At 42.4% G+C, this 27,576-nt stretch overlaps 1 protein-coding gene and 1 long non-coding RNA gene across 2 annotated transcripts in view; one reads left to right on the forward strand and one right to left on the reverse strand.

Annotated features, from left to right (window-relative positions):
• Positions 1-18,685, reverse strand: part of Nwd2 (NACHT and WD repeat domain containing 2) — a 151,182-nt gene extending 132,497 nt beyond the window's left edge. Inside the window, exon 1 of the mRNA XM_075943478.1 lies at positions 17,736-18,685. Coding sequence (XP_075799593.1) covers positions 17,736-17,886 — 151 coding nt within the window. The 5' untranslated portion in view covers positions 17,887-18,685. The remainder of the gene's footprint in view (positions 1-17,735) is intronic.
• Positions 17,466-27,576, forward strand: part of LOC142832741 (uncharacterized) — a 103,456-nt gene continuing 93,345 nt past the window's right edge. Inside the window, exon 1 of the long non-coding RNA XR_012907264.1 lies at positions 17,466-17,787. This is a non-coding gene — a long non-coding RNA (uncharacterized LOC142832741). The remainder of the gene's footprint in view (positions 17,788-27,576) is intronic.

Below are 27,576 nucleotides of genomic sequence, written 5' to 3' on the forward strand. Positions count from 1 at the left end.
CCAAGGGAGCAGAGCACAAAGATACCACTAGCTGATGCCTGGCTATTTCAAGCCTAAGAGTTGGTTGAGGCTTGACATCTTTTCTTCTAGCTGGACTTTTAGCATATTCTAGGAAAGGGACCTATAACAGCATTGTCTCTGTTAATGCTTAAGCATCTAGCTCATATGTACAGACAGTTTATTTTGCCAACCCTATGTTACAAGTTTCATGTCATTTATACTTCATAGGAAGCGACCTATGATGTTTTCAGTTTTAAGTATAAAGATGTTGGGAACTCAAGGATATAAAAGAATTTCTTTAGGTTCCTGTATCAGAAATGGCACAAATCAAAATCTCCAGCCCTTTTTTCACTCCAAGTCTGACCCATAGCTTCTAAATTCTCTACCCTTTGTGTCTTGAGTATTGTATGTTCTCTCATAATGGGTTACAGCTCACAATCCCTTCTATCCAAGGGTTTCTATTGAACTGCTCAAAGAAAGTCCCAGTAGTTGGGATAATGACAGAATTGTCTGTGCTTATTTTTTCTGCTCTAATTCTACATTTCTTATGAGAATATGCAGAAAGACTTTTTCCCTACAATTCTTCCTACAAACTCAATCTTAATTCTCATTGCGTGGCATTCTGTATGGTACCACCACATCCATAGCCAGGTGGAAAATCTGAGGTAGGAAGGGCAAGCGACAATTCTATTATTTTCAGACAATGCAGTAGTGTATGATAGAGTTACGTAGATTGGACACTTTCTCTCCTCAAAAGAAAACTGCAATCAGTGTTGTCACAGAGCAGTGTCATGTAATATTGCGGCTGGAAGATGCCCCAGACATTCCCCTTTTCAACCACCCCATTCTGCAGATGCAGAAAAGAATTGCAGAGAGAATGCCCATGGTTCAGAGCTAATGTTCAAACCAGAAGTATAAGTCATTTGTTTCATGCCACTTCCATGTCTTGATTCAAATGTGATAAAACCTGTACAGGTGCTTTGAGAAAAGAAGGAGAAAGCTCTTTAGAAAAAAAAATGCTATCACTTCTCCAACTTCTTCCCAATTGTACATTATTTAAATGCGACAGAGAATGAAGTGTCTCATAATAACACTGTTACAGAGAGCAGCAAAGTTCTCAACTGGTCCCTGAAGTCATCAGGCTGTTTACTGGAAGGTATTGATCTTTTACTGTTTGATAAGAAATTTATGGGATTTAATATTCATTGTGACTGCATAATTTTGTAAGCATTTCATTTCTCAGTTCCTGTTTCCTTGAATGGTACCAAGACTTTTTTTTTCTTTTGCTTTTCATGGTCCCCTTCCTCTTGTGAACATGCCAGAGCACTAGAAGGCCCCATCTATGGATTGCACCAGCTGAGAGTAATGGCCTCTCTGCGTTAGCGACTCTCAGGCTGAATATCTATGGCTGTCTTTTAGGGACCCAGTTAATCAGGTTTTTTTTTTTTTCTGTCTTTGTGAAAAACACCTAAGAATAAATCAATGGGAGATATTTTCTTTTTTAAAGAAAATCTTTTCCACAGTTTTGGAGATTCAGTTATGGTCAGCTTGCTTGATAGATGTGGTCTTGTGGTGAAAAAGAACCCGCCTAGTGGAAAGAATGTGTGGTAGAGAGAAGTGGCCTATTTTATTACATCTAGGATGCAAAGAAAAGGAAGGGGGTTAGAGCAAGGACTTTTTGTGGTGGTTTGAATTGAGAATGTCCCCCCTCCCCCATTTGCTCATATGTTTGGATACTTGGTCCCCAGTTGGTAGATTCCTCTTTGGGAGAAATTAGGAGGTATCATCTTATTGAAGGAGGTGTGTCACTGTGGGTGGGATTTGAGGTTTCAGAAGATGCTCATTGTTGTATGATATTTTGTTTGTGTTTTGACAAACAAAGCTTGCCTGGAGATCAGAAAACAGAGCTATCCACTAGTTAACAATAGAGGCCAGGCAGTGGTGGCACACACCTCAATCCCAGCACTTAGAAGAAGGAAGCAGGAAGATCAGGAGTTCAAGGCCACATGGGGCTACTCAAGATTGAACCAGTATAAAAGAGAAACAGAGCCCAGCGGTTGTGGCTCACCCCTTTGATCCTGGCACTTAGATCTCATGCCTTTTATCCCAGCACATGGGAGGCTCAAGCCTTTAATCCCAGCACTAAGGAGGTGGAGACAGGAATATAAGGCAGGTGGAGACAAGATCTCAGGCCCATATGGTCTGAAAATTTGTAGAGATAGGAGCCCCATTCGGTTTGAGATTTAGTAGAGGTAAGAAATTTCTGGTAGCTGTTTCTCCGCTTCTCTGATCTCTCCAGTTTCCACCCTAATATCTGACTCTGGATTTTCTTGTTAAGACTATTTAGAATCGAGCTTCAGCTCATCATTCCCAGGGCTCTCTCTTTGCCTCCTATAGTGTGGAACAATTCTGTATTCTGTCAATTATTTAAATAAATGCTGATTGGTTAGTAGCCAGGCAGGAAGTATAGGTGGGACAACCAGACAGGCGGTAGAGGTGGTTCAGTGAGAACAGGAGAATTCTGGGAAGAAGGAAGCCATTCTTCCGCAGTTCTGCCCAGACCACCGAAGAAGCAGGATGTGAACTGCCCCACTGAAAACTGTACTGAGCCATGTGGCTAACATAGATAAGAATAATGGGTTAATATAAGCTACAAAAACTAATAAGAAGCCTGAACTAAAGGGCCAATCAGTTTATGATCTTATGGAGTTTTCTGTGTGATTTTCTATGGGGCTTACCGGCTCTAGGAACTGGGCAGGACAGAAACCCCAACAAGCAGCCCACATGTTTCACTCCTACCTGTGGATCAGGATGTGTGCCTTCCTTCAGACATTCTGGAATCCAGCCCACTGGAACCATAAGTTCAATTAAACACTTTCCTTTTTAAGTTTCCTTGGTCATGGTGTTTTGTCATAGCAGTAGAAAAGTAAGTTAGAGACCCTTCAAAAACACCTTCTTCCTTTAATAAGCAGAAGTGCCTAAAATTTCCAGAACCTTCTAAAAAGAGCACCAGCAGTTAAGGACCAGACTTTTCAAAAAGACATCTATGGGAACATTTCAAACCACACTAAGGTCTATCACCCTGGGACAAAGAGACAGGGGAACCCCTTGCCATGAAGGGTTGGGAGATGACATTCTAGCTAGAGTTGATCTTGGCGCACTAGGGTCTGCCTCGGAATAAGGTCACAGGAAGCTCTTTCATCCCATTCCTTCTTCTTACAGTCCTCAAAATCGAACAAGCATTCCCTAGCTTCTATCTTATACATAGATATTAGTTTGTTAGTCACACTGCAATCTCACGGGTTAGGATTATTTTATGAGTTTGTTTAAGTACTATGTTTTTGGAACAGTGTTAAGCAAACATCCTACTATGTTTTTGTTTTGGGTTCATAGCTCAAACTCTATCAGAAAGACAGGACAAGCACTATGGTTAGTGGTATTGTCAACTTGAAAGGATCTAGTTTACACAGGGCACAACTGTGAAAGATTATCTAGGTTAGGTTGGTCTTTGTGTCTATAGGGTTTTATCTTGAGGGGGAAGATATACCTACGGTGTGCGGCACTTTCTCAGGGTTTGGATTTAGGAATGTATGAAAAGGAAGTGAAAAGTGGAATGTCTAAAAGCATGCTTTGTTTGAAAATGCCATGATGATATCTAATATCTTGAGAGGAATTTAATTTTTCTTTTAAATAGGGGAAAGTGAGCTGAGCACACATGCTCATTGCTTTCTTTGTCTTGGCCATGGATGCTATGTGACTGACTAACTGCTTCACGCTCTTGCAGTCTTAACTCCCGCACCCCCATAGTTGACTGCAACTTGGACTAGGAGTCAGAATAAGCCTTTTCTTTAGTAAGCTGCTCTTGTCAGGGCACTTGAACAGAGCAGCAGAAAGAAACCAAGACACATATTTGGTTTGGGTTTTACTGTTGAGGTATATTCTAGCACATGGCTGATAAACACTGACTCTAGACTCCTGGGGCTGAGATTCAGGATACTCTGCTGTCAGATGAAACTCATACCCTGACATTCTTCACAGGCAGGCAGCAGCAGAGAGGAAATGCTCCATTTTGAGGTTTTCACTGGGTTACCTGTGACTGTACCATTGCAGTTGGCTCCGAAGCAGGGTTTTGTTTCATCTCACTCACGTAATCAGAAAAAATAAAAGACAAGTTCTCAATTGAGACAGACTCATTAATTTTCCAGAAGGAAATAGGTGAAGGAAAAACAAATGAATTATATAACAAGAAGACTAGACAAATAACAAATTAATGAGTTTCAAATAGCTTTTAAGAACTCGGTAGAAATGAACGCATCTGGCTAAGTTCTGCGTTTTCTCTTCCTCAGGCTTCACACACATGCACAGGACAGTGAGCTCACAACTGCTGATGTGGCATGCCCACCGCCTCCCTGTGCCAGCAGCTGGATGACTCCGATTTCCAGTGCTTGAAAGTAGACCAAGCTCCAAAGCTGAAAGCAGAGTGCCCAAGCTTCTGAATTCCTGAATGCCTGCACCTTTATTCCATTCACACTGCTTTGCCAGGCAGAGTCAGTGGCCAGGTGCCGGAGCAGACCCTTGTCACGTTCTTTCTGCCTGTGTACCCTCACCCTATTCGCTGTCCATGGGCCCCAAGCATGTACACTTGTAACAAAAAGTATGTACCTTTGTCACAGCCACCTAGGCTGTCTTATGACGGCCATCAGAGGCATATGAGGAGAGCAACCAATTTACATTAAGAACTAACTGGGCTATTTTTGAAACAGTAACTTCTTGAAATTAACATAGCTTTTTAGTATTGCATGAGATTGGCATAAAAACTTCTTAGAGAATGACGGCTGCCCCTTTTACTTTTTGATTAGGCATAGTCTTTCTCACATAAAACGTAGCTTTAGAACATCGCTGGTAATCAAACTGTGCAGTAAGGTTTTTAAAGATTAACAGAAATCAGAAAAGTCTTTATGTAGACTTAAAGCCACATTAAAGGGACCATTTTTATGTGTGAAAGAAATCATAACTTTTAGAATAAGAGATTAGCACATTTTCCTTTAAAAAGTGGAAGTGCTAACTTTTTATTCTCTTTGAATGTAATTCTATTGATCTCGGTCTGCTGCGTATCATTTCAAAGACTCCACTTTAAAATTTTTTTGTGAATCCATTTTTTTTTTGAAAAGGAGTTGGTAGTTTCTGCTCTACTAGGGAAGTAACTTTTAAACTTAATACCTCCCAGCTTGGACTGAAGTCATATATTTCAAACCAATATTTTAAAAACATGATGTCTTTAAGTGTTCTAAAAGCATTCATGATTATATAGGCAAGGCAACTTGGGACTAATAGCCTATTTCATGCTGCAATTTAAAATAAGTTGGGGAAAAGTATTTATTCAAGTAAATCTCATTCCCTTGTACTCCATTTAGCTATCTTCTAGGGCTTTCAACGAACTCTGCTATATAATTTCCGAATCCTTATTATGTTTTCGGAACTAGTTTAGATGCTCTGGACAACAATCTTTTAAAGTAATTACTATTGTCCCCAATTTTCTGAAGAGAAGTAGAACTGGAAGAGACAAAACACTAAGCTCAAGTTTGTAACAATCTGGAGATTTAAACCAGGACCTTGCCTCCCGCTTCCAGTTCCTTATATTAGCCAGTTCATGCCTCTGTTCTGTTTTTCTTACTCTCATTTATATGTTGCTAAGTAACAGCCTAAAACAACAACTACCACTATTATTTTCTTGAGTCTTCAGTTTGCAGAGGGATGAGATGAGAGCCAGCCTTTGCTCACATGTCGTCAGTTATCTTACCTTGGGATCTAGAGTTACTACCAATGTAGCTTATTGTACTTGTGAAGAAGGCGGTATTGGCTGTCGGTGCCTTTCTATTGAGGCCCTTGGACTAGGTGTTTGGGTTCCCAGAATAATTGTGGAAATGGCCAATGTCTAAAAGCCTCACCCCAGACCTTGGTTCTGTACCTCTTTTGTGTTCTATCTGATGGAACAGTCAAGAGAATCTAGATTCAAAAGGAGAAGCCAACCTTCACCTCTTAATGTGCCCTGTTTGTGAAACTCTTGCCAATTTGTAAAATTTCTTGTTCAGGCATTTTCCTTAAGCTATAAAACCATCTAACTTAAGAATGCTCTTTCTGCCGTTACCTTGAAGACAATCCCTGCAAATGGCAGCTTTGATGCCTATTCTTGGTTATCAACTTGACACACTGGGAAGAAAGATCATTAATTGAAGAATCATCTCATCAGTTGGCCTGTGGGTGTTTCTTTGGGGGCCTTTTCTTGACTGTGAATTGATGTAGACGGGTCCAGCCCACTGGGGTCAGTGCCATTCTTAGGCATGTGGGCTTGGCAGAATAAGAAAGGTAGTTGAATGTGAGCTGGAGGCCAATGCTGGAAACCACTCTCCATCAAAGCTCTCCTACAGGGTCCTAAAGATTTCTTTTGATGATGGCATATAGCCTGTAAGCTTAAATAAACCCCTTCTTACTCAAGTTTCTTTTTCTGTCGTGGTGTTTAACATAACTGCAAAAAAAAAAAGCGCTACAATAGAAAGTGGAGTGGGTTGTTACTGTCACGAACCTGACCACATTTTTGGGGGAGAGAGTAGAAGCATTTAGAACACTAGGGTGGAAAAGCCATGTTCAGAGCTTAGTGGGCTATTCTCCAGGAGAGTGGTAAATAACAATGTTGAGAGAAACAAAGACAGGGGAGGCCTGGCTTGCGAAGTTTCATGGGGGGAGTACAGACCCTATAAGAGCTATTCGTGGGATTATTTGGATTAAGACCGCGTGGAAGTGAAACCTGGCTGACTGAGGAATCAAGGTATAATTGGTAAGAGAATAGCCACATGGAGGTGAACTCTTTCTGGGAAGCATTCCCATAAGGTTAGCACACAGGGTCCCAGATGGTTGACATTGATAGACACTCTTGGACTTCAGTTTCACTTCGATCTCACTGCAATTACTCCCTGATTTTTTTCCTCTTATTTTTGATATTACAGGTGACCGCAGGTAAGAGGCTTGAGTTTTTATACACTTTTAACTTACAAAATATTGACCATGGGATTTTTAAGGTGAACACGAGACACTGAAGGGAAGGAATGGTTATGGTTTAACAGCAATGTGTATGTGTATTAAGCTGACAAGGGGTTTACTTCTGATAGCTAATTTTGGTTGTTAACACATCTGGGAAATCAGAACCTGAACTGAAGAAGTGCCTCCATGAAATCAGTCTGTAGGCATGTTTGTGAGACATGTTCTTGAAAGATGGAACAGGAGTCACAGGAATCAGTTACTATGGACAATGCAGTATCTATCTAGTCAGGTGGGTCTAAGCCATGAGCGAGAAAACAAGACAAAAAACAGCATTTCTCAGTGGTTTCTCTTCCAACTTCCTGCTCAATTTCCTGGTATGACTTCTTTTGCTAATGGACTGTGTAACCTGTAAGCAGAAATAAATGCTTTGTTCCTCAAGTTGCTTTTGGTCATGATGTTTCTCATATCAGCAGAAAAGAAAACTAGAAAATATTTTCATGGGGGAAATAGGCCTGGATCATTTTTCTTTTTCTTACATAATTCCAATATTATTGAAATTGCTTTTGTATAAGCAATTTCCCACAGGTTCATGTGCTGGAAGCTTTGGGTGCCAGTATGGTGGTGCTGAGAGACTGAAGTACCCTCAAGAGGTGGAAACTAACAGCAGGCAGCTCTATCATTAGGTCACTAGGGCACCACCCTCAAAAGAAATCAATGCAGTTATCACTGGGTTGCAAGAGAACAGGTCATTGTAACAGGAACAAGCCTGGCCTGCGAATTACTCTGTTTTCTTATTTTGCAGTGTGATTTATCCCTCTTGCATAAGCTTCTGCTGTGAATAAATTGGCCATGTGTGATGGAGACAGAAGACCCTTGTAAGAGCCAAACCAATGTGGGTGCCTTGTTTCCTGATTTCCAGAACTATGAGCTTCATAAACATGCTGTAGGGTTCTTAGTTGTAGCAACAGAAAACTCTGTGAAACAATACATTATTCAGGTTTATGAATAGGGCATGTGGCTTTAAAAATTAACTCCATTTCTTAAAAAATGTTCTTTTTGGTGTTAGAAGGTTTTTCTTACAAAAGAATTAGTACATCACTTGAAGCTTTATCTTCTTATTACACAGTGACCTCAATAACTTCTGGATCTTATTTTAGTTAGCATTTTCTAGAGTGCCATCCAGCGAGTATGATCTTTTGCTGGAGCCACTCTGCTTAGCAACGGCCTGGCATGCAGGTTCTACTTGACGCAAGTACATTTTCAGTATATTTAACAGTTTCAACACATCTCTCTCCCTTTGTGAAGCTGTGATTCTATCAGTTCTGTCATTCGAGCAAGAATTTCTTACCAGTTATTTTCTCCAGTATAATTCCCCCCTCTGCATGCTTGCTTTCTTTGCTTTGCAAAGGATGTAGAGTTAAAACTTTATTTTTGCTGCTCTTATTGCCTCCTTCCTCCCCCACACAGTGTTTACATTAAAAATACACTGTATAGTATAATGAATGATTTAGTCTTCACTCCATGGCAGGCATTACTAAACAGCCATTGCTTTCTTTTTCATTCAGCTTTAATATGGCCCCACATCCTTCTCTGATAATTCAGAAATGAGGCTTCCCTCACTTCTGGGGCATATAGAACTCTCATTCTTCAGAGATGGCTGTTAATTAGACCTTTCTCTTCTATCATCTTAATTACTTGTTTTTACTGAATAAGTTCTCCTCAGGAGCAACTCCTGCATCCATCCTGACATACCTGGAAGCAAACCTCCTGTGTATACTGGAGACTGTTCCCAGCACACTGGCCCACATCACAAAGTTATTCAGGAAGTTCTTGGCAGTCTCTTTCCCAGCTCTCTGTGACTCACAGGTCCCAATGCTAAGGGACAGTTAAGACCTTGCATGTGGGTGCCGATCCGGGCCACTCTCCCTTGTTCCTGCAATATGGGGCCCTATTGCTTTTGCTCTTTTTTGCCTCTCCTCACCTTATCATGGGAGTCAAGCACAATATTTCCCAACACCTGCTTCATATATGCCCAAAGTCCATGTTATCCAATAACAATAGTAAAGATGTCATTTAAGTAATTCTCACTTCCCTGCCATCCTTATAGTTAGTTTCTAGAACTTTTGATGTATTATAACTTACAGTTTTTGAGTCCTGACTATCTTAGCAAAGTCTGTGATTATGCTTCTTACACTTAAGAAAATTAAACAAATTTTGCTATATTCTTTTATCACCTGTTGGTTGTCTTTAGATTCTATTGGACTTTCTAGAACCATCTTTGTCTTAAAAAAACAAAACCAACTCCCCTTTGTTGATCTGGATTTGTTCTCGTGACCTGAAGCCAGACCACATTCCCCCTGCTGGTTAGAGTAGAATTTTGAGATTCAGCTCACCTGAGTCTTTCCTTTAGGCTGAATGTGTGTAGCTCACGCTTGATGAAGACATGAGATGCAACCACTTGATTCCAGTCATTTCTGGCAGCCTTTTAACGTGAGCCATGTCTTTTATAAATGCAGGGTTTGTGTTTTTTGGACAGTTGTACTTGCCCCATGTCTTAGATGTATGGGTCTACAAAATGAAGGCAGCAATGTGTATCTCTTCCTTGTTTTGTGACAGTCCATATCAACTAATTAGGAGACTGCAGGGACACAATGGGAATCCAGAAAGCATTGTAGCTGATACTTAGAATAACATTAGAAAGAAATGGGTTTGGGGGCCAGAATCTCTCTGAAAGATACTATTGTCCTGACAGCATTGTGAAGGCTACTCTTTCTGTTTTACAGTTTCATTCTGCAATCCCTATAGAAGGGAGATACAAGTCCCGCCTGCTTTGCTCTGAATAGCAGCAGTCTTTGAAAAAGCTTTGATTTATAATGAGGTTTGAAGGAAGTATTTAATTAGCAGTGAGTATTGTTATCATTCTGAGCTGTAGTTTCTGATCTTTTTATTAAGTTCCATCACAACTTTTGCCTAATTTTGCACGAGCTGACACATTTTAATTTGAGGAATTACTCATTGGCTTTAACAGAAATTGCCAGCAAAGACAAAGGAATACAAGGTGTCTCCCTGCCAGTAACACCCTGATTTCTTCCAGACATATTTTACAATGTAGCGATTCCATGACCTTTGAGCAAACCCACCTGCTTTCTATCTGCTTAAGACTCATGCCAGGACAGAGAAAAATCTAAAAGAAATGGTTAGTGGAAAGCAAACTGATGCTGGATTGCTTATTATTCTTGGTCTACGCTTGACAGCAAATAGTCTTTGATGTCAAATGCCTGTGCCATTGCTCTTCTGGGATGCTTTGGGTTTGAATTCATGGAATGTTTAGACACAGACATGATTACTCGTGAACATTTTCTTGTTGAGTCAGTGAAATATACATTGTCCCATGAGTTCTCGCTAGGAATTTCTCAACAAAGTGCATTTTCCAGCATTTCAACAAATAATAATGTCCTTAGCCTGAATTTTAAAGATGAACCCTTAGGCTTATTTTATTAAATTCAATAAATTCAATTTATGCTGTAGAATTTCTCACAATTGACATTTAAAAAATGTGTGTGAGTTTTTTTTTTAAATGTTTTCTTTTTCAGTTATTTAAAGAGATGGAATCTTTATTCCCAAGGCCATGCCAAGATTCCATCTTGTAGCTATATCTGGTATTTGTTTGCAGTTCTTGGTGTAATTAGCTTACATTCTCAATGACTTATAATCTTCTTTCTATTAGCTTTCCACTGCTGGAGTTTGAATTCAAGGCCTTGTGTTGCAAGGCAAGCACTGAGCCACTGAGCTATACCCCAGCCTTCTGTTATCCATCTCACCAGGGTTTAATTTGTACTGTTTAAAACTGTAGCTCTAATGGTACTAATAACTTGTCTTGGGTAATGGCATATGAAAATTCAAAAGGAAAGAAATGAACCTTCTGGGTGGTGGAGGCAGCTGTTCTCTGCCCCGACCAGAAGGTCTCTGAGTCTCTTTAACTCTCTGTATCACCTCCTTTCCCTTCTCCACAACTGCAATCCCTGGGAAGATTACAGCAGGTGGTTTAGTATACCAGCACTCTTGCCCCTTGAAAGCTGCCCTGGGCCCCAAGAGCAGACATTACCTTCTTTTTCAAACTAATGTTTTATGGGGGAGACCACATGGTCACATCCATGTGATTGAGCCTTATCTGAGTTCTCAATCACAGAAGCATGAAAAACAGTAAATCACTGTTTTAAGCTTTTGTGTCGTGGAGTGGGCTGATTAATAGCGACAGGTAACTGAAACAGAGACTCAAACTTGCAGGCATCGTTTAAAGCAGAAAATGAGAAGGGCAATACCATGGCATGAAAAGAATGTTGAAAGACTGGTAGGTAGCTGAAACCATGAAGTTAGAATGGATTTGTATCTAGTGCACCTCTATGGTCCAAGTCATTAAGTGTTACCACAAGGTATCAGTTCTGTTCTTATTCAAAGTGCTGGAAGCTCTTTGCCGAATAACAAAGACTGCTTCTTTGTGTTCCCTATGGAGATCTCATCATCACTTTGCCTCATATTTGATTATCATGTAGAATAGTTTCCAGACTCTGGTTCTATTCATTTCCTGGGGAGACCTCCCAGCTCCTCACTCTGATCCCTCCACAAAAACAAAACAAAACAAAACAAAAAAACTGGCTAATGCAACCCACTTTGGAGCTTCTCAATGCTCCTTTGCTTGTGTCTTGCTATGACACTTATCACATACATTATGGTATTTAGGTAAACTCAACAGGAGCAGAGACCTGCTGTGTATGGTGGCTGCTGTGCTTTTAAACACCAGAATAACATCCACATAGATTAGAATGTTCAGGAACATTCCTTGGTTGAAGGAATGCATGTGCCTGTTTTCTCCTGGGTTCCACACATTGTTTTTTGGTGCTGAGGATCCATTACTCCTTCTTTTCATCCTCTCTATTGCAGAGTGTGGACTGGGAAGCATGGGAATTCATAGACTTGCCTGTTACCAGTGCCCATAAGCAATCCCAGCCCCTTGAAGTCGGGCAGGAGAATAATACTCTTTAAGATGACCACTGCAGAAATGTAAGTGGAAATGCACAGTGACAAATTCCGAATTTCTTTTTCTCCATCCATATGTCTCTCTACATGCAGAGAACAATGTGCTGATATTGCAGCCCTGGACCAGGGTGCTTTCACTCCCTGGAGATTCACGATATATAAAGGGAAGGCAATGAGGAAGTTCTTCTGCTATAGTTTATGACATTTGACATGTGATTTTTAGTAGACATGTCATTTTGCAGAGACTGCTGGCAACTTGGTATCCATGCGCACTTCTACAGCTCTCTGTTCTCTGGGTGGCAGCTTTTTTCACAGTGGCACCTAAATGCCTAGTGGTATCCTTAACTTTTTGTTCTGTAAGCTTTGTAAATATTTTTGGACACCCAATTCTATGAATGATCTAGAGTAGAAAGGTTTCTTTTTCTAGGTTGAGTTCTAACTAGTGGCTGATAGAGACCTCATTCCTGTCGGAGATACACCTACAGAGTGCCTGGATGTCACTGGAAAATAACAGAACGAAAACATAGTGAGTGTTTGTTATTTTTTCCTGTGTGCCCAGTGCTTGTGTTGAGTGCTTTGTGTGTATTCATTTATTTACCTTGCTCTCTAACTCCTCACAGCTACTGCTGTTATCTTACCTCACGAGTCAGGAAACTGAGAACAAAGGAGTTAAAGAACTTGCTCAGAAATAGTTTATTACATAGAAGATAAAAATTCCAACCCAGAAAGCTTGGTTCATAAGCCTAAGTTTATTGGTAACCAATACTCCCCTTTTCCCCAATAAAGTCTCCTTAAGGACCAAGGAGACATGATCAGTAGACTTTTGGTGTTTGTATATTATGAATGTCCTGTGTATGTTATCCCTAAGTAGCACAGTTGGCATATTCTCATTTAAGATTCTTTAGTTTTGAAGGTATTCTTGGGGTATATCAAGAGGTCTGTATGTGATAGATGCACAAGTGTACATTTGTTTTCTGCTACAGTTTTCTTCTTGACAATGCATAAAGAGAGCAAAAATGGAGCCATGAGAGCTTAGGATGACAGAAAGGTAAGAATAAGAGTAGTGAGGAATTCTCACAGATCTCATTTGAATCTTGATGCAGATCTTTCTTTGTTTCTTTGGGGCAGAACTGCAAACTAAAGAAGGTGATCAGTGGTTGTGGACTTTGAGCCTGTGTAGACAGGAGGCGAGAATTCATCTTTTTTGTGTCTCCATCAAAATGCAGAATAAGATTTCCAACTGAGAGCCTTAAGGTCTGAAGAAGAGTCTGGGAAGCTAAAAAAAAATCACACTGACTGAAGAAAAATCAATGGGAATGATCTGAATATTTGGTCATCAAAGCTAGGCTTTGTACACAACACTCGGTTATGGCCACTTTGACAATCTAAATGGACAGGAACGGACGTTGGCTATTTCTTCTTTATACCAGGTTTCTTTTCACACATGGAGTGAGGTGAGTATAGCAGCCCTGGATACACAATGCTATAACTTATTCTGCCCCCATTGGAAGGCTGTATCTAGAAGGAAAATGTAAACACAGGAGCCCAGACACTTCTTTTATTATTTACAGGATAGCTGTAACCCCTGTTCTCATCCATGGTTTAGATTTGAAGTGTGTAAACTGTCCCTGGCAAGAGGCACAATTATTTGCTCCTTATCTAGGAGTTGGCAGCTCCTAGTAGTTGTGGATTTGATTTTTGAGAAAATCAATTTACATAGTTTAAGCTATATTCTCCAATAAAGTCTGTATCTCTTAGCTGCAGTATCACAATTCCCAAACCTTAGTGAACAGTAGTAGAGTGCCCCCAGTTTGAGTGATTACATAATCCAAAATCACTTCAGTCAGTACTGGGACTTTATTTGACATGAAGCTCCTTATTGTCTTTATCTACTTAGAGCAGTGGTTCTCAACCTCACTAATGCTGAGACCCTTTAATACAGTTCCTTATGCTGTGGTGACCCCCCAATCATAAAATTATCTCATTCCTACTTGATAACTAATTTTGATACTGTTTTGAATCATAACATAAGTACTCAATATTCAGGATATCTGATATGTGACCCCAAAGGGGTTTTGATTCACAGGTTGAGAAATACTGATGTAGAGCTTTGAGCCAGTAGCTACATGTGTATATAAAGTCATATGCATGTTTATATCATATTTATTAAAATGAATAAAACTCAGATTCTTACTCACACTATTTAGACTCAACCATCATCCATGACTAATGCTGTCAGAGCAAACAGACATTTCTGGCATTTAGGACAGCCTAAGGGAAGGCATGTATTCTTATAGACACATATATGGCATGGCTGTTAGTCCAGAGCCCCCATACTTAATAGGAAATTCACATTTCCTCCCCCAAAGACAGGAGAAATTACCAACTCACATTAATCCTGGAGATCATAGGTGAAAGGACTATGGGACAGCATCATTCTTTGTCAAAAACAAAGGCAATATCTTTTCTTTTGTCTGAATGAAGATGTTACTTACTTTAAACTAGTTGAGAATGGATGCATGGGATATGAAAGTCATTCCAGTCAAATAACTCTCTCTTCTCCTCTCCTCTCCTCTCCTCTCCTCTCCTCTCCTCTCCTCTCCTCTCCTCTCCTCTCCTCTCCTCTCCTCTCCCCTCTCCTCCCCTCTCCTCCTCTCCCCTCCACTCCCCTCTCCTCCTCTCCCCTCTCCTCCTCTCCCCTCTTCTCCCCTTCCCTTCCCTTTCTTTCCTTTCTCTTTCCATTCCATTGTTGTATGTGTTTTGAAAGCATTTACTTCCGAAGCAGTTTAAAAGTTGTCTTGGCAAAAAGAGAGAGAGAGAGTAGTTATATGCTTAGAAGACTTCCAAGGACTAAAAAAGATGGCGCTAATGCATGGGCGTGAGACTAGACGAAGTTCATCCATTCAAGTAAGTCTGGGATAACGCGACTGCCTCCTTGACAAGTATCCAAAATCGTCCATATAGTTGACATGGATAGACTTTTGAAGAAGTTCAAGTTCATTACAGTTCAGTATGTTCTAAGATTCTCTTGTATGTCCCATGACTATCTCCCAGTGGGACCAAGTGGGTTGGGGCAACTGTGTTTCCTTTTAGTTGTTCATATTCTTGGAGCCAAAAAAGAGTCTGGACAGCACTTTTCCACCATTATTTGGTCATATAGACATGAGACAGTTTCAGGGATCTGGATGCTGCCTACATTGTCAAAGAGCAGCAACATAGGTGTTGTGAGTTTCCTATGGGATCTGTCTGTTTCACTCTGCTGCATGAATCCAAAAAAGTAACTTCACTGCATAAAGCCTGAGTTGTCTCACCTGTAGAATAGAAAGAATCCCTTTGCTTACCACTCTCAGAAGCATTTGAGGATGAAATCAAAATTGCATGAGCTAATACATGGAAATCTAATTACCCATTCTGAAGACACATATTGCCATCACTGGGGTTGGGAAAATTCCAATTCCACACAAGTATTGTAAAGCAATACCTATTGAAAACAATCACCTCAGCAAGAGTCTTGTTGGGTTTCTCAAAATGAAACAAAACAAAAGAAATTACTATGGCTTCAACACAAAACAGCTTTTATTCAGATGCAAATTGGGCTTCTGCTTGTAAAGGAAACATGAGATAGTGTCCTTTGTCTTAATTTGACAGTGGAAAGGCTCTTCATCTTTAGTATTGTCCAAGAATCTAATATTGGATGGTACCAAAGCACAAGCATTTGCTTTCTAAATTGAATCCATAAAGATGCCATGGCAAAGTGCTGCCTCGGATGGAGCATTTCCCGGAGTTGTAAGGCTTCAAGCTGAGAGCATTAAAAATGCCCATCTCTGTCTATTTTCAATATGCCCTTGGCTCTTCAGTCTGGATGAAATTCAAAGACTTGCTTCACGAGTAATCTTCACTTTTCTGGTCTTTTAAGATCAGCCTGGAAGCCAGCCAGCAAAATCAGTGACCAAGAGACATGCCTGAGGCCTCCCTTGTGCCTTTTTTTTTTCTGTGTATTAGTGTGTGTTAAGTTTTTAGAACAACTAAGTTGAGGGTTTGGAGAATAATGTGCACTCACAGGTGTAACAAAATGAGAGTAATCTTGTTTTAACTCCCACAGTAAACTGACAACATCAATTCATTATCATGAAATCACAGAAAACACATATTTAGAGCAAGAAACAAATTAACCACTGTTAACATTAACAGAACACTCATGGTATTTTAGAAGCAGTTTGCTTTAAGGACAGGCAGTGTGCTACACAGCAGGGCAAACAATTCACCTGGCATTTAGGAAAGTCTTGGGCAACTGAAAATTACAAGACTAAACATTGTCTAATATAATTCTTTCAGACGTTATTGCTGGGACTTGCAGATTTCCTGAACCCTAACTTTAACGATGCTCCCCATTTTATGGCTATTTAATTCAAATTTCATCTCAAAGTCCTGGAAGGCATACTTGGTATGGGATGAATTTTGATGTCGCCAGATCTCTCGAAAAGCACCCTTTATTAAGTTCTGTGAACGTGAGCGGTAAATTCAGGGAAGGACAGTGAGCCCCCCTCCGTGCAAGCACAGAACGCTCCTATGAGGCCCCCCTGCAAGCACAGAACGCTCCTATGAGACACCCCCCCCTCGCAAGCACAGAACGCTCCTATGAGACACCCCCCCCCCAGCACAGAACGCTCCTATAAGGCCCCCCTGCAAGCACAGAAAGCTCTTATTAATTATGGCGTGTTATTTATTTGATTCTTTCCTCATTCCATTGTGACCACACAACCTTTACCAGAAATTTCCAGTAGTGCAGCCCTCCCGTTTAGAAGTGATTGTTTCCAGAAAGTTACCTTTTCTGTCTTCTCAGAATGCGTTTTACAACCAACCAGAGCCTCGAATGTTCAACGAGGCAAATTCTTCAGTCTTACATAAACTTATAAGACGCTTCTCAGGACCACCCTCCCCCCCCATAAAATATTACCTAGCTTGTTAAATGCGTTCCCCCTTTCCCACCGCCCACTGGGAACTAAAGTTAACCTTAAGAACTGAAAACCGCTTCTGTCATGGTGACTACAAAAGCCCCAAACCAACAAGTTTCCATGGAGCACCTAGCAGGTGCTTGACTGGAGTAGGAACTCCACCCAGGAGACCAAGACCCTCCACACAGATGAGCTCAGATGAGCGTTCCAGGACCAATTCTGCTCTGAGGTGAGCGCCTCTCTGTCCTGAGACCGTCTGTACTCGCTCCCCGACCCCGAGCCCCTGCCTTTATCTGCAAGGCCTGTGTTGTAAGAAATATGCTTGTCGCCTGGGTGAGAACATACGGCAAGCAGCAGGTAGCCCCCATTCAGCTACCCTTTGTAATTATCAGAAGAAAGAAACCGTTAGAAGAAAGGGGTTACGGTGGAAAAGGCAGAAGAATCCTCTGGAAACTAGCTACTAACTGCCTCAGCTATGTTTTATATTGACTCTGGGAAGAAAAGTGTGTCCTAGAAGTCAGCAGGGAAGCGGATGAGTTAAAGAAAAATAAGTGATTGGAATGAAATTCCCACGCGCTCCGGGCTGCGGCGGGAGGCAGGGAGCGCAGGGGAAGCAGAGTGCACCCGGATGGGAGGCCCCACACACTTTCGGCCACGCACGGATCAAAGGATCAACAGACGGACCAACAGGGGCAAGGAACTTACCTTCAGGGTTGGCGCTGATGAACACTCTGACGCTGCGGCCGGCGGGTACGAGGTGAGAAGGCAGGGCGGTAAGGTTCCCGGAGAACGCCGCCCGCCGGAGCGCGGAGTCCCGGGGACAGGGCAGCTTGGTGCCCGCGCCGGCTGGCCACATCGCCCTGGGGGAGGATTAGCTGCCACCACCACCTCTGTTCTTCGGGTCCCTGACCCTCCGCGGCCCCGCTAGGGTGACGTCGGCCGGCACCGCAGCTCAGAGCCGCTCGGAGCCCCAGGCGCAGCCCGCAAGCTCCCTGGCGCTCAGCTGTTGCCCGCGGGCGGTGGCCATACAGACCCTCGGGTCCCGGGGTTGCGGTCGCTTTCCGCACCTCTGAGGCTGTCTTGGCTCTGGCCCAGGGTTCGGCGCCGCAGCGCGGGAGGTCAGCGTAGAGGATGCTACGCGGGCGGCGCCGGGTTGTGAAAGGAAGAGCCCATTCGGCTCTTGGAGCTCGTAGCCATGGCCCTGCCTGCGCCCTCCGCGGGGACCCTAAGGGCCACCTGAGCAGGTCAAAGTTTAGGAGAAGGTGGCGGGAGTATGTCTGGACTCGCCTCTCTCGCAGCGCAGAATTAACGCGGCTCACTGGGCGGTGTCGATGCGCCGGCTGGGGGACAGCTCGGGGATCTCCCGGCTTCCTCCGAGGACACGCTCCAGAACTCCTGGCTGCTCTCTCAGTGAAAGACAGGAGATCGATCTGCCAGAGATTCCTGCTATTTCCCCCCTCCAACTCTCCTAAAGGTCAAACCAGCCCTGAGCGTTTGCGGGAATCCAGTTGCGCGGGCGTCTGCACGCCTTTGCCAAGTCCCCAAAGTTCAGCGCGCCTCGACACCCCAAGAAGGTCTGGAGCATCAGAGCTCCGGGTATTGAGGAAGGCGGGTCACGGTCGCCCTTCCTCTCGTGGCGTGGGAGGCCGTGTCTCGCCTCTGCGCTCTCTCCCCACGCTCGTGAGAATCAGGGGGTTTTTATAGCTAAGCTACGATGCTCACGTGGTCCTCCCCGCGTAGTCGGGGACCCTTTCTGGAAGCGAATCTCTGCAGGCAGTTCTCCCTAGATTTCTAAAGGACCCAGGGAGCCTTCAGGCTCCCACTGAGATGCCTTCCCTGGCTGTTTGCCCTCCTGCGAACTCAGAGCTGGCTTCCAGGAAGTGCGGAGCCCTGTAAAGTGTGAGCTTTGGCTCCACTGGAGGCTAAGACTCTAGAAAGGGAGACCACCCGCCATGCCCCACGTTTGCAAAGTTCAGGGGACCACAGCTTGGGGGCTGGGTGTCAAAGTTGACCAGAGGTTGTGGGTTGTTTGCACATAAGTTGCTTAACTAAGTCAGTGCAGGATACTGGATTGGCTTCATGTGAGGCAGATACGGTCAATCCCAGACTGGGCATCCAGGGACAAGGATAGGAGATGAACTTCCCACGGTCTGGAGTGAAATGTGATGCAGATAAGCAATTGTAAAATTGCTGTCACACTATGCAACCCTGCAAACCCCAGAGAGGAAATAAGTGTGGTGCTGTTTGTTGTAAGGTAGGGTGGTGATGCGGAAGAGAAGGGAGTATTTGGACCCTGGTTTGCAATTTGGGTTTCAGATGCCACATTCTGAGTTTGGGGCAGGAGTATCAGTCTGTGAGAGGAATCCTCACATCCCAGAGACTGGGGAGAGGATGGGTGGCTACTGAGCTTAGCTGGCCATGGTGGCTCAAGTTTGTAATCACCAGATCTTAAAAACTGGGATTGTTGTTACTTCCAGGAAAGGCAATCCTGGAGTACAGTGTGAAATCCTGTCTCAAGCAAACAAAACGAACGGTATGTTAAGCTTATTTCTCACCTGAAGACTTCTATCTTAGCCTTCTTCTCCATCCCCAGTGCCTGCACTTCCTCTGGGTCCTGCTGGTGGCAGTGAAGTCCTGTGTACCGCTGTTCATAGCTTTAGAGCACCCCACGCCCAACACACATTCTGGGGATAACCTCTTTGGAGAAAATGGGTCTCTAGGTTTTTAAGGCTCCAACTATTCCTGAGACCCTGGAGCAGACAGCACTGGCCACTGTGTGATAATTTCACGGTACCCACAAAGAAGCCCTGAAATAAAACCCAGCCATCTCTTTGATTGATTCGCTGTAGCTAATGCTCTCTCCAGAATCACGGTTTCCAAGTAAGGAAGATACTCAATCGGGAGCCGCATCCACCCAGAGGTTCTCACCCTCCGTGTCCCTTGGTTATATACGGAGAATTCTGGACAGGTAACGAACACACAGTGTTGGCCTCTGCCTCAGCCCTTGTGAAGACACAGCTATTATAGGAAAGCAGCCAAAACTACACTATGCCTCATCTTTTGGCTGCTGTAAAACACGGATAAAAAGCTTACAGATTGTAACCTGCACAACTCCCCCTCCCCATGTTTATGTCCCTGTTCTAAGAATCAAGATTACTGTTTGTGTCTTCTGACCTTTGCTTAAGATCTTGCTCCCGTGCTGAATTTTCTTTGAATGACTTTGGTATTTTTGGCAGCCTTTGTAACCTAATTAACTTCTAGACAGGCTGAAGTTTAGCATCTGCCTGTGTCACTGCAGACCAAGTCTGCTGAGGAGAGCTTTGTCACTGTTTGCAGTGCAATCTCTACATCACCGCCTTGGCTGGAGTAAAAGCAGAACATCTTTCGGGTCGTGAGGAGGTGTTTGCTTGAACATACAGAATCACCTATCCTGGCCCCACCCCACCTCTTTCCTACACACAGAAGCAACTATCCTGACCCCACCCCCACCTCTTTTCTACAGTCTCCCAATCTTTCTCTTTTTAATACTCTGCAAACAAAGACTAATGTCTCAGCATGCAGGTAATGGTCCAAAAAAAGAGGTCAACCATCATGGTAAGATTTCAGTGTTAATTCCTATAATTTCCCAGCTTGAGGAATTCAATTAGTGATAATCATTAGATGGATAAACTCCAGGTTTTGGAGGCTACTTAATTTTTATCTTTGTTTAATATGTTTTAACACTTTGTCTTCTTCAGGAAATAGTAGGAGTGCCATTTCATTTCTGCACATGAGAAAACAAGGCTGAAAACCAGAAATAACTAATACACGGTAGTAAAATTAATCTATACCAGAGCCAGAATCCCAGTATTAGTGCTCTTTTCAAAGATTTTTGCAATATGGTAAGTTCATTTTCTAACTGCCCAAGTCTGGCCCTGGCTGCGATTTTGAACAATCTGGACAATGGCCACCCAGACCTCGTGGACAGATGTGGAAGGTTGACTGGCCTGTCTGCTTTCAAGATGAGCACACAGGTCTACACCCTTCTGACTTACTTCCTTTTTAATTTTTTTATTGTCATCACATGATGAAATCAATACCATCCCAGAAGTAGGCGGGAGAATTTAAAGCCTTCAGAAACAAGAAGAAAAAGAGTCAAGGACCAGGGGCCTGAGACCATGCTGATGAGGCAGTCTCTTTTCTGATCTCACCCACCCCATCCTTTATAATGCTGACCTGTGGGGCCATCAGATCACTGCTTCATTCACTGGACTGGAAAGAGTCATTCCCTCATAGACTCCATCCTCCTTGATACAGAAGTTAATGACCCTGGAATACATTGTCATTGCACTAAACTAATATCTAGTGCTATCCCAAGTGATGCCTGCATGATACACTGTTTTAAGCTTGATTTAGCACTTCATTTAATTATATTGCCTTAAGGGTCTTCACCTAGCATGTCCTATCTCCAGTCTAGCATCCTATCTTACACATTATTGTCCCCTGTTCATCATCTTTAAAATTGTTATTTATTTACTTTTATTTTTATACATTTTAAAATAAACTATTTCCCATTCCTTTTCCTCCCTTTATTGTCTCTCAAGTGCCCTGCTCCAACTCCTTCTGTGCCTGTTTTCTCAATTTTATAGACTCTTCCTTACTATTGTTACATATGTATGTATAAGTATTCAGAAATACTTGAATATAGCACACTGAGTTCATTTTCTTGTCTGTGTATGTGTGTGTATATATGGTTTGTGGGCTAATCACTTTGTATTGGCCCCATCACTGAGATAGACTAATTCTTTCTCTCTCTGTACTCACTAGTTGACTGTAATTCTTTGTCTAGGTGTGGCCCCATGAAATTTCCCCCTTTCTTGTCCTGTTAGCATGTATATTGATACTATCATTTGTTCTGGTCATGCTTATGCATCCTTTTCTAGAAAACTTTCTGCTATTCTGGCTCTAAGAACCTTTCTACTCCTCTTCCATGATATTCCCTGAGCTGTAAATGCGAGCTATTGTGTGCTTGCACACGCAATGCTTCATATTGCATGCTCATATATGATGCAGATGTATACACTGCGGCTGTGCTCCCCACAATGCTATCTCTGCATAGCATCTAGTTGTGGGTTTGTGTTATGATCTCTCCATGTGCTGTAAAGACAAGCTTCTTTGACCACGGGTGGTAGCTACAACTATCCTTGGGTATAAGGATCATACTCAGAATGTATTTGGAAATTATACTGGTCTGATCACATGCTCGTTCAGTCCCAGTCCAGCTGGATTTGGTGAACTCCCATTAGAACACGCACACTGTCTCAGTGGGTGGACCAACCCCTCGTGGTCCTGGCGTTTTTGCTCATCTTCTCCCTCCTTCTGCTCTTCAACTGGACCTTGGGAGCTCAGTCCATTGCTCTGATGAGGGTCTCTGTCTCTGTCTCCATCTGTCGCCAGGTGAAGGTTCTATGGTGATATCTGAGATAATCATCAGTGTGATAGTGGGGCAAGGCCAGTTCAGACACCCTCTTCTTTGCTGCCCAAGAACCTCTGAATGTGGCTGACAATGGGGGCTGACTGAGAAGCCATTGATAAAGGCACTGGGACTTGTTTCTACTGTATGTACTGGCTTTTTGGGACCCTAGTCTATTTGGATGCAAAGCTTCCTAGGCCTGGATATAGGGGGGAGGGCCTTAGACTTCCCACAGGACAGGGTTCTCTGCCCTCTCCTAAGGAGGGCGGGGGAGGAAGGAGGGTGAGTGGGGGAGGGGGAATGGGAGGAGGGGAGTAAGTGTAAATTTTTGAATGGAAAAAAATAAATTAAAAAAAAAGAAATTATACTGGTCTATCAAAATGGTGGTAGTAGCTTTCTCTTTCGAGATTTGTGGCCTTACTACCCCTGGGAAGGTGGCTAGGTTTCTAGTACCAGGCATGATTTCCCTCCTGTTGGGTGGAAATTAAGTCAAATTCTATAGCTTCCGAGATCAGACGAGATTGGGTACGTTCAGGGTGGTATGGCCGTACACTCTACAGCTGTTTCTTATTGCCAACATGTAAGGGACACTTATAGCACATTTAGGGATATATTGCCATGCCAGTCTTTGTTGTAGTTCATAGGTATTGCAGTTGGGTAGAACTAGTGATTGCTTCTCTCCCTTGGCATTTTGCCATATCTAACCATGGAAGTTAGATAGCAGGGAGGAAGATTTCAGGCTAGATCCAGCTTAATTAATACGAGTCCTATACCTTTAGTGTGTGGTGTCTTCAGAAATGGGGGTTTATCTTTAGTCTCTGAGAGGCAACCAAAGGCAACAACAATAGTCTATTGGTCTGGGAGTCGCTTGGATGACCCTGACCAAAGAAAGGAGGTTTCTTGTGCCTGTTACTGGGATTTTGTAAGTACATGGTTATTATAGGGAGCATTGCCAGCATCTTCCTTGATGATGCATATATACATGCATGATACACACACATATATACATACTGTATGTTTTATGTGTAATTTTAGGTAAATACAAAATAATATTTCCTTGAGGCTTTATCAAACAACCCACCTCCCTCTTTCTTCTTCTGCATTGGCCTCCCTCCCTTTCTCCAGCTGGAGCTCCCTCTCCATTTTACATTCTCTATCAAGGGCATCCTGCTAGTCCCCTCTCACAATGGCCCCCCAGTGGTTCCCTTCTACTTTTCTGGTTTCTGAAGTCACCCCATTTTGTATATTCACTTCAGAAGATTTAGAGCTAGGGATTACAGATGAGTGAGTATATGTGACATTTGTCTTTCTGGGTCTGGGTTACCTCACTCAATATGATCTTGTCTAGATCCATTCAAACATTTACCTAAAAATTCCACGATTTCGTGTTCTTTTACAGCTGAAGAGTAATTGCATTGTGAAATGTGCCACATTTTCATTATCCACTCACTTACTGAAGAAAAGTTAGGTTGTTTCCATTTTCTGCCTGTTGTGACTAGAACAGCAATGAACATGGCTGAACAAGTATCTGTGGCATAGGATGTCAAGACTTTTGGACATTTATGTCCTTTGTATTCTGTTTTAAGGCTCATGTGTCCTCCTGTGATCAGCCACAATATACAGACACATCTCACCACTTCCTTTATGTGATAGCTGATAACTGTCACCCAGATTTAGGCTGTGCCACAGGCCCATTTTTTTTTGAATGTGTAATAGGGACTACCAAGGGAAATCCCAGTGTCAGATCTTACACGACTAGCTCTGACCCAGCGTGTGTGACTCCATGTACACTTATGTCTGTGCACATCAAATATTCTGACCAGGAAAGTGGTTTGCTGTTCTGTGTTTGTACTGTTGGTGGGTGGGGACAGTTTTTTTTCTTCTTCTTGAGACAAGATTTCTTTGTGTAATAGCCTGACTGATCTGGGACTGGCTCTGTAGACCAAGCTGACCTCGAACTCACAGAGATCTGCCCTTTTATCCCACGTGTTGGGATTAAAGGTGTGCACCACCACTGCCTGGGTGGGTGGGGCTAGTTTTAAAGCCCCTTGTATTTTAAAGAAAGCCAAACAAACACATATTTCCACTCTCTCAGGAAATCACGCCAATGGAGCCAGACATGCACCGTTTGTGTTTCCCAAACTTGAGGCAAGATCTCAGATACAGTATTACATTCATGCTCCCAGTGGCTTTCTGATTTGGTGATAAATATTTGATTCTGCTTGGCTAATGTGAGAAATGAATAATACATGGTCACTCAAGCCAAGACTATGCTTCCCAAAGTTCCAGCACAGGATATGAGCTAAACCATCAAGAACCCACTTACTTGTTTACAAAATGGAATTTTTCAGTAGAAGTGAGAATTTGTCAGCATAACAATTTGTCAACATAGATGGTTGATTCAGAGGTGTCTGCAGCGAGATAGAAAATGCAGCGGCTGAGTTTTAAATAAAGTTACACCTTTCAGGAAGCGCTATTTGATGTTTTCATGACTCAGAAATTCTAACTTTATACCCACCCCTTCCAAATCTGTTTCATGTATTTTTTGATCAGTCCCCTTACAACCTTCTAAACACAAGGCAATGAGAACACTGCACACACCACCCAAAGTAGAAGAAAGTAAGTTCTGAGACAAAAATAATTCATTAGTTCATATTTCTAAATTAAAAGTTTTATTTTTGCTTTACAGCTGCCAGGATTCCTCCTCTATGACAATCTCAAATATGCACCTTAGAAACCTTCTTCCATCACCTGACACTTATTTGGAGAATTGTGTTTTCTTATAAAGTACGGTCATACATGCTAATTCACTTTATTTCTGACCCCATGAAGTAAGTTCTGCAATAAATATTCCACACCTCACTTTCACTGGAAAAGCGGCTCAAGAAACATTAGCAGGGTCACCAAATTTAATAGATTCCTGAACACCAAAGTCACACATCAATGATAATATATTACCTGGCCACCAACTGATAAGATCCATTGGACTACATTGCGAAAAATCATTTGTGGCTGTATAAAATTCATGCCCGTGGTTCTGCAAACTAAGCCACATGGAGCGTAAATCACTCTCCATAGGTAGCAGTGTTCACTACATCATGTTTGCATTACCTACTGTTCGCTATGGATCAGAAGTCAATTTCCACATCCTTGGATTCTATTAAGAGCTTGGTTTGGTAGATGGGTGTTTTAGCTTTCCTCCAGTATGACAGGCATCTGAGGTGAAGGGAAAAGGTTATTTTGACTCACAGTTTGGAAGTTTAAGTCATCAATAGCTTAGCCATGTTGTTTTGGGATCTCTGGGGGCCAGCACATTGTGGTGGAGAATGGGAAAGCAGTGTGAGGCAAAGCTGCTCACTTTATGACCCGATGTGAAGGAGAGAAGAGACTGTCTGCCTGCAAGGGCAAGATCCCAATACACTAAAGACTCCCTGGCTTCCACCTCTCAAGATTCTTTACTATATCAAAGGAAATGGGCACCGAGCCTTTACCCCATAGGTGTGTGGGAGACCCTTCAAATCCAAGGAGGAGCAGTGGTTGTCTAAGCACAGATAGCTAGGAAGTACAAGCTCTCTGAGCCAGATTTATCTCACCATTCTAGTGGATGGTATCTTTCCATTACGCAATGCCGAGTCCACAGAAAATGCAAGAAATTCTCCCCTGTAAGTTGTTTCATGCTGACGTAGCTCACAGGTTTTCAATATATTACTGGGGTCACTTGTACATTTTTCTCATTGCTTAAATGCTTGTATATATGCACTTAGAATCCTGTTCATCTTGACTATGTGTTGAATTCATTTTTATCTACAAAAACACTGTGATGTCGTAAATGCTTTTCTTGGATATTTACCGTGTAAAAGATGAATGTAGTTTGTTTCTTTTCTTCCCTCTCCTCCTCTGCTGTAGCTCCCAGCATACTGCCATCTCTCCAAAGTCACGGCACTTTAAAGTATGGAATGCATAGTTAATCTCAGTGGCAGGACCTTTACGGAAAGCAGGAACTCCATCAATGTCCACTTCTGGGCTGCCAGGTTGTCAGCAGCCTGCTCCAATCTGTGCTTCTGATTCTGGTGTTTGCCATGACGCACCGCTTCACGGCAGCCTGCAAAGCTAGAGGCCTGACACCTGTGGACCGAAACCCCTGGGAACTGACATGGACCATTTTTCCTTTTAACAAGATGGATATCAGTGATATTCTACAAATTTCTTTTATAACAATTCTGCGGGTTCTATTTTCTGGAAAAAAAATCCCATAGGTTTACCATCTTCTTTTTCTCTCCTAATTTTATTCTGCATTATGTTCATTATTTAATAATAATGACTTCTCAGGATAACAATCCCATCATAGGCCTTGAGCCTGAATTAGGGATAGAGTGGCGCCATGTGTGTTCCTGGATCTGCTTTCATAAATGTAAATTATCCCCTGGCCTAAATTTAGAAAATCCAAGTGCAAACATTGTTAGGTCATTTACACTTTGAAGAAGGGACTAGGCAGCCAGTTACAATTCCTTTAGAGTGTGGAGAAACACAAATGAAATGATTCAAAATCAGGTTTTAAATGTTCAACTCCTGCCACTTTTTGCTAAACATAGGGAAAAAAAATCATCCTACTATCCCATGGAACAAACTTAAAATTTAGATTTGTTTCCCCCTTCCCAAATAAATACAGTGCAACTTTTTATCAGAAAAATATATTATAAGAATTATGTTATGAGCCGGGAGGTGGTGGCACATGCCTTTAATTCCAGCACTTGGGAAGCAGAGGAGGGTGGATCTATGTGAGTTTGAGGCCGGTCTGGCCTACAGAGCAAATACCAGGACAGGTTCTAAAGCTACACAGAAAAATCTTGTCTTGAAAAACAAAAAACAAACAAACAAAAAAAAAACCAAAAAAAGCCAGAAAAGAATTATTTTATTGTAAAGTATAGTTTGTTTCTTCTTTTTCCTCACCTTCTCTGTCATAGCTCCGAGCATACTGCTATCTCTCCAAGAATATAAAACTCACAGTACTTTAAAGTATGGAATGCATAGTTAATCCCAGTGGTAGGATATGGATGGAAAGCAGGAACTCCATCAATAGTCACTTCTGGGCTG

This window comes from Microtus pennsylvanicus, chromosome 12 (genome assembly GCF_037038515.1).
Source record: "Microtus pennsylvanicus isolate mMicPen1 chromosome 12, mMicPen1.hap1, whole genome shotgun sequence".
NCBI classification, from domain to species: domain Eukaryota; kingdom Metazoa; phylum Chordata; class Mammalia; order Rodentia; family Cricetidae; genus Microtus; species Microtus pennsylvanicus.